The sequence below is a fragment of the Chinchilla lanigera genome, unplaced genomic scaffold (assembly GCF_000276665.1).
Source record: "Chinchilla lanigera isolate Chin_1 unplaced genomic scaffold, ChiLan1.0 scaffold00093, whole genome shotgun sequence".
Lineage (NCBI taxonomy): Eukaryota > Metazoa > Chordata > Mammalia > Rodentia > Chinchillidae > Chinchilla > Chinchilla lanigera.
Genome location: NW_004955494.1, coordinates 5,011,375 through 5,025,291, shown reverse-complemented (window position 1 = coordinate 5,025,291; position 13,917 = coordinate 5,011,375). Strand labels below are relative to the sequence as shown.

General features: G+C 46.3%; 1 protein-coding gene across 1 annotated transcript in view; it reads right to left on the bottom strand.

Annotated features, from left to right (window-relative positions):
* The window catches only part of Creb3l2 (cAMP responsive element binding protein 3-like 2), a 79,712-nt gene extending 68,929 nt beyond the window's left edge, over positions 1-10,783 (bottom strand). Inside the window, exon 1 of the mRNA XM_013505001.1 lies at positions 10,682-10,783. Within this exon, the coding sequence (XP_013360455.1) occupies positions 10,682-10,768 (87 nt within the window). The 5' untranslated portion in view covers positions 10,769-10,783. The remainder of the gene's footprint in view (positions 1-10,681) is intronic.
* Positions 10,784-13,917: the final 3,134 nt, after the last annotated feature.

Below are 13,917 nucleotides of genomic sequence, written 5' to 3'. Positions count from 1 at the left end.
CTTTTGTGGTCATCTGTGAATCTGTGCAAAGCAGCGACAAATCTGACTCAAGCGAAGGGCACGTCCCAGCTAGAACTAAAGAAGGCGACGCTTTGCCTGGGTCCAGCCCTCATGGCATAAACAAGTATCCTTCTCACGGTCCACTTAGAGCCATGTTTCCCACAGTGCCGTGCTGTTTCTTAGTGATTTCGCCCCTTTCATACACCGTACTGACGTGATAGCCAGTGCCTGTAACACTAGAAGATTTCAATGCGCCTTACAGAAAGCGTTCGACAAACTCTGCTCAAGCAAGAGTTACTGTGCTCTTGGCCACAGCGCAAAGTTCATAAATCAGTACTATGCATTAATTAAGGTGTCTCTAAACAGAAGCAAGGTTATTACCAGCTGACTGATGAAGTGATCACAGGCTCAGAGGAATCTAACTCTGTCTTTTCCTAGTCCTTTATTCGCTAATTCAGTGTTCATCACTGTATATAATGAGAATGGACTGTGGTTAGTCACCAAAACTTGCAAATATGAAATATTAGTTGAAGGAGAAAATACTTGTCACCCATTTAAAAGGTTGTATTTAACTATCTAAAATCACATATATGAAAAACATAAGGATAATCATGCTGTTAGGATAGTAGCAACACAGGTGATTGTTCTTTTATTTCTCTAACACTGGCAATATGTTGTTTTCATAGTTTAAAAACAAGATTTCAGGCCGGGTGTGGTGGTGCACGCTTGTAATCCCAGCACTCTGGAGGCTGAGGCAGGAGGATCGCAATCAGTTCGAGGCCAGCCTGGGCTACATAGTGAGTTTAAGGGCAGCCTGAACTACACAGTGAGATCCTGTCTCAAAGAAGAAAAAAAAAAAAAGATTTCAAATGCAGAATAATTCTCACCCACTAATACCTGTGAGAAAAATCTAAACATTTTGTCATTTCATTTTTATGACTAATACCGTGTTAGGCATCTCCCCAAAAGGCAATTAAAACCATCTGAGAAACTTGGAAGTGATCTTCCCAACATGAACTCGATTTATTATCCTAGCTCACTACAGGTTCTCTGTGTTTTGATTTCTATTAACCATCTCAACTACAAGTTCAGCCTCCTCTCTACTCTCCCTGACACTGACTTGAAATCCCACAACTCTCAGCCTCTTGTCTTAAGTGCCAGCTTGCCAAGATGGTGCCCATTCTCCAGCTGGACTCATGGACTATTTTGTCATTGCCATTGCTTTAGCCATTATCTAAAAGAAACTTAGTGTTTCATCGCTCTGGATTTTATTAGCTCAGCCCTGCCCCTGCCCCACTGGAACACACAGGGACTGTGTGTCTCACTGTTCAACAGCAACCACCCACAACACACCTAGCACGACAGTCTGTCTGTCACTTGGGAGGTGCTTGACAAATAATTTGCAAACTTCTGGACTTGAAGGTTGTCCTGATTTTGCTTTCTCCTTTGACCCCAGCCCAGCCAGAACCATTTCTTTGCCTATCTGTCTTTTTCCAGGAGGAATGTACAGATAAGTCCACCATTTAATAAGACCTCCTAATGTGTTCTTGACTCTTTTCTGGTTTACTTACCGGAAAACCACAGGGCTCCGGCGTTAAGAGCTTGTTCCCTGCATTTCACTGTGGGTGACTGAAAGTGGGATGGGCTCCTGGTGGTGCTGTTTTGCTGCAGACCTGCTTATCACTTAGCTGATTAGCTGCCACACCACGTAATGCATTCCTTCTTCATGACCAAATTACGGAAATGTCTCCTCGCCACTCCACTCACACTCCAGTCTAGCAGAGACTTGGAGATGAATAGTAGCATCTGTGATTTGCTACTGGTTTATGCTAATATTCTTAAAAGGGGCCAACAAGCCCCAACTCATAACTGTCCTGAAAAGTAAAGGACTAAAATAGGGCCTCTGGAGGAGCCAAGTAGGGGTGGGAAAGAACCACCCCAGAATTCTAGAGAAGCCATTTGGACTCCCAGGAACAATCCTCATCCCACCTCCTCACACTCTAAGGCTGAGAGGGGTACACGCTGAGCTGTTTCTGATACCAGGCCTTAATCAGAAAGCAGCTGTCATATAGAAAAAATGCTTCACCTAATCTTGTTTTCATGACGGTTTCCAGGCAATGCTTGATGCGAAGTACCTTACAACAGCTGGCAGCTGGATAACCAAGTGAAGGAGAGGCTCTCATGACACTGGTAGTCAAACAAAAAGACCTGTGTGATGAGAAAGAGCACCATGGCTTTCACACCAGCCAGTAATAATCACACAGGTCTGCAGTGCCAGGCAGAGAAAGAAGAACAGCATGCATGGGAGGAAAAGCGGAACTCCCCGACACACACGGAGACAGGGCAATCCTGCCCCAGCACACAAAGATCAAAATCTCAGTGGCCCCTGCAGAGCTTCAGCCTGGTCTTTTGAAGCTGCACAAGCTTAACCAGAGCACTGCCCTCTGACCTTGAGGTACGCGTATCTGTTCTGCCCCTGCACGAGGAATGACCCAAAGGACAACTGAAACCGGAAATGACCCTAGTACTCACAATCGCTGGGGACTCAAGTGGAAGACGGTGATGCCTACTCATGTTTGGCTCTAAGTGTACATATTTTTTTCTGAAAAGAAAAGACTAGTGGTCCAGGGGACATAATCCAGAGCTTCCAAACAGCCCTGTCCCTCTCACCCAGAAGTAGGGATGGCTGGGCGGAGGCTGCAGGCCTGTTGCTCCCTGCTCTGACTGCCCTAGGGCTCAGCCGTCTGTTGTCAGAGAGCTTTCAGCAAGGAGCTTGGAGGTGTCATCTTCCCCAAAGCTACCAGGTACTATGGCCACACTATCCAAGCAGCATCCCTGACTTTAGAAAACGGATTGTTGGGGGCTGGGGATTTAGCTCAGCGGCAAAAGCGCCTGCCTGGCATGCGCAAGGCCGTGAGTTCGGTTCCCTGTACCGGAGAAAAACCAAAAAAAAAAATTAAAAAAAGAAAACGGATTGTTTTCGTTTGCAGGGCTTCCCACGCCTACATGAGTGACATTCACAGGCATCAGTGGAAAAAGAGGTCTGGAAACCTCCCGGTTTTATTCAGTCTTTAGTGAGGGGTCAGTGAGGAAAGGAGGGGCAAGAAGGCTGGAAAGCAGGTCAACCCACTGCCCCCGTTCGCCCCAGACCTTCTCTCCACAGGGCCCCTGTCTCTGGTCGTGCCTGGGTGGAAGACACAGCAGGACAACTGCTCAGCCTACACAGGAGAGGCCAGAAGGCTGCAGACATTGCCTCACGTGGACGTCACCAACCACTCAGCCCTGAAGTCACCGAAGGCCCAGACTCAGGAAACCCTGCAGCAGGGGGTGCAGTTCTCCAACTGCTGCCAGCCAGCGACCCCCACCCCCACCCCGCCCTCTCCTGGGAGTCTGGCTTCTCACTGAACAGCAAATAAACTTCTAAAGGGCAGCATCCCACCCACCCACACTCACCATTTTAATGGATATTTTGAGGTAAAGAATGGTGGCTGTGATAAACCAACACTCTCTGGCAGCCTTTTGGTAATTGGTTACAGATACAGTCCCACTAGCGCTAGACACTCCCTAGAAATTCTGGCCCTTTTTCTGACTGCATAGAGTAAGAAGCCAGCAAACAGGCACTTAAAAAAGCAAGTGTCCACAGACAAGGTATATTAGCAGCAGCAGGGCCCGACAGAGTGAATGCAAGTGGTATCTGGATTTGCCAAGCACCACAGGATAAGGAGAGGGTGATGATGGCCAGGTTAGTGTCAGGTTGGTCCTCAGCCTGGCTCATCTCCTGTTAAGCCTGGCCAGCCTAACATAGACACCAGCTTCAAAAATACCCCAGAGGCCTAAAAATATGCGTGAGGGGAATTAGCACTTTCATGTCTCACTTGTGATTAAAATTTCACTTTAATTAGAAAATAATTTGAAATACAGAGTAATTGAGAAGTGAAAACTGAACAGATATCCCTGAAAGCCACTAGATTTTGAAAACATTAATCTACCTTGGCCTCAAATTTTGTTTAAAAGGAACTGAAATGTTACTGATATAACTAGAACCCCACAGAGAGACAGTTCAGAAAGGTTAACTAACTCCCCTAGGCTACGTGGGAAGGGTGTCCATGAACCTTCAAACCAGGTGCAGGTAAAATTTCTCTTCTCTCCTGGTGCCTTTAATTCACTGGAAATACTCCAGATCTGATGCCTCAAACGCTCACGGAGACACTAGATTTCAGGACACAGATCTTGCTGCTACACTTTCCTCATAGGGACAAGGCACTTGGTAGCAAGATGAAACAAAGGCTTTGAATCGGAGAGTACTCTCACGGCCTTCTAATTACTGATTTAAACAATTACTGGTCAACAGCTGCCTCCCAATGATACAAGTGGAGATAAACAGTAGTAACTGTGCCATATAAGACATAACTAGTAGGTGACAATTTCAGCATGATAAAACAGTTGTTTTCCTTAGAAGACATTTCTCAAATCACTGTTTAGTCAGTTTACTTGAGAAAGCGGCATAGGCCAGCGTCTGGCTGAAACTCCAACTGTTACTCTTACCAGAAGAAATCGTTTTCCAGTGTTAGTTGTGTGTTGTAGAGACTCCACCCCAGCACAGGCTTCCTGGCATGGAACTAATTTCAAAGTAAATTTCCTCTAAATCAGAACTGTGTTCTCTCTATTCTCAAAGTTCTCAACCCCGCCTCAGTCCCTTTCAATCTGCTCTTTCAGTCTGCGCTTCCTGCCTGCCTGTCGGGCCCGGCCGTCCACACACCGCCCTGCTGAAAATATCTGCAAAGCCACAGCCCAGCCAGGCCACAGGGAAACAGCACAGAACAACAGCAGTCGTTATTTTATTTCGATTTGTATTTCACAGCCCCGGGGCTGAATCCTTTGAGTTGGACATAGATCCGTGGTCACCTACGGAGGGCAGGAAGCATTATACAGAAAGTTAGACCGTGCTGACAGGTAAAGTACTTCTCATGAGGCCAGAGGAATCTGTTCCCCCTTTTTCTAGGGAAAAAGAAAAAAAAAAGGATCTGCCAAATGCAAGGGAAAGAGACAAAATCAATTCTCCCATTCAATGTGCCTGCTTCACAAGTTTGCTTCCAAGAATCCAACTGTATGAAAAACGCAGTGACATTTATCTCTTGCTTCTGCTAAGGTATTAATCGACCAATAAGCAAACACACTTGAGGTGAGCTCGTATTAACTTCTGCTATAACATAGCTTGGGAAGCCATCTGGTGCCAAGGAATAATGCTCCTCAACAGGGCCACCTACCAGGAGGAGGGACATCATAGGTGGCACATCCGCTCCACTGACGTCCTGAGGAGACACTACACTGAACCAGTAACTTCCTGATTTCCTTCTGAGTCTCGGTTATCCCTCTCACTAACTTCCGCGGTCCTAAGGGAAGCAGGAGAATGCCTGAACTCTCCGCTTCCTTCGTTGCTCATGCAGCATCCTGGGGTCCAGCCTTGGTGAGAATAGAGTTGAGTTTACATGCCAGAAGATAATTAACAAAGGATATGCTATCAAAGGCACACAAAACCAAGGTTCTGAGTAACTGACTTAAGTGGTCCAACATGCATTAGAATGCTGAGATAAAATCATGTTCAGAACAAACCCTGCTATGTTTGAGACTTACAGACAAATCACTGAGATCCCAAATCTGGCATCTGGGGAAAATGACCAGACTATCTCTGTTCCCTCAACATGATCAGAAAATAAATCTTTAGATACTTCAAACAAACAGAGCCGTTTGAGATCATGTGAGGGATAAAAGAGATATTTGAGGGATTCACTTATCTGCCTAGCACTGGCAGAAGCGGAATGTTCAGATGTCCCAAGACATCCAGAGAACTGGGGCAGAAGCTTACATCGCACCTTCTGAATCAAAGGCAACGCATAAGCTGCTCTGGAGCCAGACATAGAGCAGCTTCCAGCAAGGTTGCCCAGCTGACCCGGTCCCACTCCGTTCAGATAAGAGCTAAGTGTCTGGTCAGAATGCAGTCCGAGGAAGGTCAGTAGGGTCGGGGTCTGTTCTTCAGCATCAGCACTTTACAAACTTGAGATCTGGTTGCAGTGAAAGGGGTGTGAGAACCTAAATGTCTCTTTTTGGTCTTCCGAGTGCCGAGTGTGTTAGTCAGCTTCTGTCACCATGACAAAGTACCAGGGGAAACATAGAAGGGTGAGTATTTAATCTGGCTCTGTTTCAGAGGTTTCAGGCAATGGAAATGATGCTTGGCCATGCCGACTTAAAGCCTGTGACAAGGCCAGCCATCATGGTGGAAGCACATGGCAGAGGGAACTGCTTGTCTCGTGGTGGCTAAGAAGCCAAGACAGAGAGGAAAGGGCCAGAATCTCAACATCCCCTTGGATATGAGGTGTCTAATGACCTAACTTCCTCCCACTATGCCCACCTCCTGAAAGCTCCAGCATCTCCCAATGGTGCTGCTAGATGCCTGCTAAACCTTCAGCATATGGGGGACATTTAAGGGAAGCCATACACCAAATCATGAGAAGGATGGAGTAAAAATTAAAGTGGAAGATACTATAGTGGATTTGAGAAAAAAAAAAAAAAAAAAACAAAAAAAAAAACTATGGGCTCCAAAGGACTACTTGCAAATGAAGGCTGGTGAATCCCCATTTGGAAAGGATTCCTGCCTCTACACCTCTGTTCTTGGATTCTAGGCGGCCTTTCGAGTTCCTCCAGCCAAGAGAACATGGTGGACGTGACACCATCCAAATTGTAAAGCTGGGCCTCAAAAGTCTTTGGCTTTTCCACCCTTTCTCTCGGAAGACTGAGTTGCCAGTGGAACAAGCCAGGGCTAGTCTGTTGGACAATGAGATGTTCAAGGTCCAACCTCCCACCCTCCCTTCCTTCATCACCAAGGTTCATCTCAGCCACCCTCTAGGAGCAGAGCTGCCTGTAGACCAGAAACACATCACATACTCAAGCCTGAGCCCAGGTGAGGTCAGTAGAGCCACCCTCGGAGCCCCAGCCAAATTGCTGGTGCACAGAATTGTGGGTGATGTCAACTGTTGTTATTTTAAGCCTCTAAGTTGTAGAATGATTAGTTATGCAGCAAAAAAATTCATACACCTTCCTCAAAATCTTCTCAGCACAGAAGAGATATGCTGGAAAGGCATTCAATTCCTTGAAGACTGGGAACCAAACCAGTGATTTCTCAGATGTCTCATGAATTTGGGTGAAGGAAATCAGGATAACCATCGAAGTCACACAGACCAAATGGAATTATCCTAGGCAGACTGCCTCCTTTACCTCCCAGTAAGGAGAGAAGGTGCCGTTCTTAGAAATTTTAAAGTCATTTTACTGCTGGTTTAACAATACAGCAGAAAAAAGAATGATAAAATGTCTCAATAATTTTCAATTTCATTCTCTTCCTTCTGCTTCTCAAAGATCTAGTCTTCCATGTCACCGTTCCCTGGTTCTTGTAGTTTCCATTACCTCATCTTCCCGTCGTAATCCTCTCAGAAAAATGGAAAGAACAGTGACTTCCACTGCCGGGGAGTTTTACTAGGTGCTCTTAACATCTAGTAAAAAATATGGTTCAAATTATATTGTAAATTCTCACCACCACCCCATCAGATAAAGATGATTAGACCCATTTTATACAGCAGTAAACCAAGGGCTCAGAGAGGCAAAGACATATGCCGAGGTCATATGATTTGATATGTGCTGGAGCTAGAATTTTAAATCACCATCTGTCTGGTTAGAGAGTTAATGAATTTTCCATTATATAACATTGCCTCTAAGGCATAACAAGAGCTGAGCTTGTAACAGACATTTTATGGGAATGCAAGCTTAAGGACGGTGACCATAAACACAAAAATAAACACACACACACACACACACACACACAGAGAGAGAAAATTTAAAAAGAGAAAAGGAAGAAACTGTGCAAGTGGCAATTCTGACCAAAGAAAGTATTGGAATTTTATGATTTTGGTCAAATACTTTCCCAGACATGACAGCAAGAACCAGTAATACATACAACAGTTAGATCAGTGATATATTAGCCTGGAAGAATCTAATAAAAGACATCATTGGGTCACCTTCCTCTGGACTTGAAGGTCACATGTGTGAAGGCATTGAGAATAACCTGGATTTCAACCAACTGTGTATATTTGTGAACAGTTTCATCCTAATACAACCACCGCTCAAGTAAAGTGTGACTTTTGACTTAAATTAGTAACCACAATCTTTATAAATATGAATTATTTTGAATTTAAAAGTGAAATACTAAACCTGGCATGGTGATGTATGCTTCCAATTCTAGTGCTGGGGAGGCTGAGGTAGGAGAATCACTGTGAGTTCGAGACCAGCCTGGGCTATATACTGAGTTCAAGGCCAGCCTGAACTGCATAGCGAGACAATGTTATAGTTTGTGTCTGGATGTCCCCCCAAAGCCTCATGCAGTCATGGGGCGGCTTCTAGAGTTTCTGACTGACTCCTGGTCCAATACTGGGATTATGGGTGTGAGTGCTATGCCCACCCTGCAGTGGACAACCTGCATACAATATAAGGGAGAGAAAGAGGCTTGCTCCTGTGCTCCTCCTTTTTTGCTCTTGCTGCTTTTGCTGTCTTCAGCTGCCATGAACTATTGCCCTCTGCCATGTGCCACTCTGCCGTGGGGCCAGCCAAGTATGGGCTGAAACCTCTGCAAACTGTGAGCTAAACCTTCCCTTCTTTAATTTTGGGCATCAGGTATTTTGTCCCCTAGCAAGGAGAAATGTAACCAAGACAGAAACTATCTGGAAAAAAAAAGATTCCTTCTTTTAGTAAAAAAGAGAAGTAGATCTAGAAGGTAAAACTATTGCTGTAGCAGGAAACTTAAATTGCTAATCAAATGTTTTATTCTGCATTAAATTCACTTCCTCCAAATTATAAAACGGAACTGAGAAATTTTTAAATTTTTCATTTGTCCCCAATTTTCTCCATTTAAATTAATTAGTCTGGTGTCCTTGCAGTCAGGCCAGCATATAATTATGTAGCGGCTCAGGGGAAAGTGCGTAAGTCCTTCAAATTTAAACCCTGGGGAAAAGGAGCCCCCGCTGCAGCTGTGACACAGGCTGAGTCACAGGCTCCACGTGGCCAGCCCCCCTCAGCCTGGCCCTCCCTGGGGAGCTCTTTCAGTTCACCTTGGTCAGAAGAGGACACACCCAGCACAGCCCCTTAAGTCCAGCTTCTGGGCTCAGCTCCCGCTGCCACTTTCCTAGTATCCGTAGCCTCCCCACCCCAGAGCACCACCTCTGTTTCTCCACCTAACAGTTCCCTTCTTTCCCCTCAAGAGCCTATGGGGCCTGAACAACTGAAACTCTTTCATTTCTTTTTGAAGACAGGGTCTTGCTACATTGCCCAGATTGGTCCCAGAGCTCCTGATATCAAACAGTCCTCCTGCCTCAGCTTTCCCGGTAGCTAGGACTATAGGCACAAGGCATTACAGCCTGCTTTTGAGGCTGTGGGGAGGATTTGGGGGTTTTTGTGGGGCGCAAGGACTGAATCCAGGGACTGGCACGTGCTAAGCAAGCGTGCCACCACTGAGCGATACCCCCAGCCCCTGGAAGCTTTCCCTTCTCTGTCCCAGGGCCCACATAAGGCTCAGCACCAACGCCTGGGCCTCCTGTACCTACACTTTGTCCCTGGACACCTCAAGCGCACCCTGTCTCTTCCTGAGCGGCCCTCGACACCCCAGAAGCTGGGCAGGTCGCTCTCACCTGCTCTGTGCACCATACCCTGCTCTGGTGCCTATAGCTCGGCATCTTCGCGGCAGACCCGTCACTTTTCTGAATCACAGGGTCCTTGCCTGGGAACTACACCGATCCCAGGGAACCATGAGCACTGAACCTCTCAACTCCAGCCCTTCATCCCGACTTCCTCTTCTTCAGCTCTCCCATCTGCCATCCCACCCAAGCCAGGCCTCGATCGGGGGAGCCGGTGACTGACTGCTCACACTGAAAGGGCGCCGGAAGGTTTCCCGCTTCAAGAACAGAAAAGTAAACCCATTTAGTCACTTAGACCGTGTCGAGCAATTTTAAGTATAAAGCAGTCACCCCAGGACCTCAAAGCCGGCTCTTAACTTTCACTGGGTCATCCTCCACAAGACTTGTTCCTCTGTGTATGTGAAGACCGTCCTAAAGAAAGACTGGTGGGATTCCTTCTCAGATCTCCTCTTCTGCACAAAATCTTGACTTTCACCAGGACAGCTGATTCAAGCCCTCACACCTCTGCCCTTTCGTCTTGGTCTCCTGTGAGCATGGATTGCCGCTGCTCGCCCCCCTCAGGGGAAACCTGGCCTCCTCAAAGCTCCTGGTGCCCTTGTGCCTGACCTTGGCAATGGCTTTTCCCAGCCAGCCACCTGCACTGCACTTCTGCCACCTTGAATGTTAGAGAGGCCTTTCTGCCCCTTCTACCTACCCAGCAACCCCCACCACCCCCGTCCTGTCTGAATCTTCTCTGGAATACCAGCCTCTCCCTGAGAAAGCATGCACTTTTGTGTTTGCTTCCTGTCTCCCTCCCTACATACCATTTCTGTGGGATAGAAGACCTTTATTTGACTGACTGCTGTAACAGATTATGGTATCTGGCACAAAGTATGTATTCAAGGTAGGCTTCCCCCCCGCCCCCCACCTCCCTGCCATATCACACCCTTCCCCCAGTAGTGACTTACACATTGCTTTCTCTCACACTGGCCAGCATAGCCTGGTTTCCTAACTAGCAACGTGATTTTGAATATGGATTCTGAACCAGTTGCCATGGCAGCATGCCTGTAATCCCAGTTACTTGGGAGGCTGAAACAGAAGGATCAAAAGTTCAGGGCCAGCTGAATTCTTGGGGAATTTAGAGTCAACCTATCTAAAAAAAAAAAAAAAAATTAATGGCTAGAGATGTCCCTCAGCACTCCCTGGATTCAACCCCCAGCTCTATCAAAAAACAAAAAACAACCAAGAGAATACAGACTGACATCTGACACCCAGGCAGTGTCTCTCAGCTTCCCGTCTCCTGGGACTTCATAACGCTATCTCCGGCCTTCCTTACCTCACCTACACCAGCCTCTACCTCACTTCCCTTCCAGATCCTGAACCTACCACCCCACGAACACCTGCATGGTCTCTGTCACCCTCCAATCTGCTAGAAAGAAAGAAAAACCCCTTCTGAAGACCCCTTTCCCGAGGCTCTAGGCTGAAGTCTACTTTCTCTCGACAATCTCCAGGCTACTTTGTTGCTATCCACAAAGGACCCGTATAATAATCTGCCCCACATGGGCCGGAGATATAGCTCAGCGACACAAGTGCCTGCCTGGCAAGCACAAGGTCCTGAGTTGGATTCCCCATCCAAAATTAAAAAAAGAAAAAGAAAATAATCAGCTCCACAGTTGTCCGGGTATTAACGTCAAACTTCTCACTCTTCACAAAGCAGGGCTGTACTCACTTCCGGTTCTGAGGCACTTCCGGTTCTGAGGCACCTCCCAGTTGACTTTCGTACCCCCTCACCCTGGGCTCTCATAATCCACGCTGCTTTTACACTGAGTCTAAGATAAATATCAAACCGTCTGTCTTCCAGACACATTACTTCCATTTCCAAGCTTTTCAGAAATCTCTTCCATTAATCTCTGGTGTCATTACCACCCCCATCCCCACCATCTTTGTCTCATTGTTCATTCTTATTGTTTTATACACTGAATAATCATATGAGAGTCTCCATCATGAGGACCTGGCCCTCTTGGAATTCTCCTCCTTAAATGGTTGACACAGGAGCCGTCATACCCAAGAACACTTGGTTTGCTTTTATGAAGAAAACAGGAACGGAGATTACGCTCTGTTTTGGCCTCTGTTCTTCGTAAACTTTATTCTGCTCCGTGGTTAGGACAGTATTTGATATAGCCATTGAACAAATAATAAGAACATCAAAGCAGGGATGACAATTTGTTTTCAGCAGAAATCAATTGCTAGAAGCTCAGAATAGTCCATCTGATCCCTTCAAAGTCACCATGCTAAAGAGACGATCACTGATCCACCAGCAGGGCTGGGCCCCCACCACTGTCACCTCTCAGACAGTCACGTTTTGAAGGGAGCAGGTTTCCTGCCTGCTTCTTCCAGCACCTGGCAGACTCTGAAGCACCTGAGGCTACTGGCACATAGAATGCAAGAACTGTAAGCCACTCAGACAGGGAGGGAGCCAGGGGAACAGGTATGGAATGCAGGGGAGGCAGACGCTGAATTACGTGGACACACTGCTTCCAAATTCTTCACATTCTCTCCTATCATCTTGTTATGAAATTTTGTTTTACCTTTTTTCCATAAAATAAAAAAAAAAATCTGCACATTCTATGCTTCATTTCACAATGCAGAGTCCATCACAAGCCAGCAAGGACTGCAAGCTAGTTCTGCTGTGGAGATCACCTAGTAGGGAAATGAGCCTGACAGGAAAGGGCCCGCACCGAGGCATATGAACACAACTACCTCCAAATCAGGGGTAGTGACGGTGCACAGGGGCTAACTCTAGTGGCCACTCCTTCCTCAGGTCACTGAAAACCTTTGGTGCACAGAAATTCAGTCTGTCCTCCCTCTGTCTTTCCAACATACAGCATGTATACACCTGCATGCAAATCTCTCTGCACTCACTGTAGCGGGGAACCAAAAAGACAGAAATATCTTTGCTAATTTAGGCATTCAACACCCTCCCCCAGTAATTAAATCAATAGCAAAAGCCCCTTGATTTTGAGGCTTTGGAACCTACATCTGAAATATTAGCATATCAGTAATGTTCAGTGGCACCTCAGTTCATGTATTAATTCGTTCCAGGATTCAGGAAAAGATGGCCATGGTGGTATTCACCCCCTGAGGCAGAGTTGGCAAACAAAAACAAATTTTCCCAAACACTTCTCTTTGTGAAGCAATTGTTAAAAAACAAAACCATTCCTAAGGAAGGCATCACTGAATTAAAATGATAAGCGAGCTCTCGGTGACCAGGTCAAAGCTTTTGGTTCCTCTGGAGTATTTCGCACACCACTTTACATGAACGTGGTCTCAGAAAGCTGGAGCAGGGCCTCCAAGAGAAGCAGTCAGGCCTATGTGCCTGAACCTGCAGCTAGAACAGGCTTCCGCCCTGGGTTCCCAGCTCAACACCGACAAAGCGCTGGCCCAAGTCACAAGAGCTGCTCTATGAGAGGGGCTGACCAGGATGCTTTACACTTAAAATCTCACTCCATCTAAGAAGAAGCAAGTAAAATGCTGCTTCCTATGCCAACGTAGGCACTAGGGAGATGAATCCACAGGACTTGAACCTCTAATCTGGTGTAGGTATTCTGAAATTTTGAGCTGTATCAAAACCACTTGGAGAGTTTATTAAAACACAGATACTATATCCTCCACACACACACACCCAGAGTTCCCAATTCAGTAGGGCTGTAATGGGCCCAGAAATCTGTTTCTCTCACAGTTCTTATATCCTACTGGTGGCCCATGAAGCAGATGTGTGGATCTACTGGTCTCCAAGGAAGGAACCTGAGTTCACTCTGGGACTGGGGACGCAGGAGAACAAGAGCCAGCAGGGGGACTAAGATAGAGGCGCCAAAGAAGATACAGACCAGAGAAAGGAGGTGCCAATGTAAACAGCTGTGAAGTTCTCCCAGAACATGAGAAAATAAAGGCTGGTTGCATCTCCTTAAATTATACTTTAATGCATATTCCTACATAATTCATAGTATAGACCATATATTATTTTGATTATACGCCTTGCGTAAGTATCTTAAAGACTATGTTCTAATACATAAGCTTGGATGGTAATGTGCTGCTCTTTCAGAAAACAGGTAAAAACAAAAGTAAACTTGGTTCACAGAGGAAAAGAGAACTGCACTGGCACTAGCGCTCAGAAGGAGAGGCTCCATCCCTGGCATGGAACCCG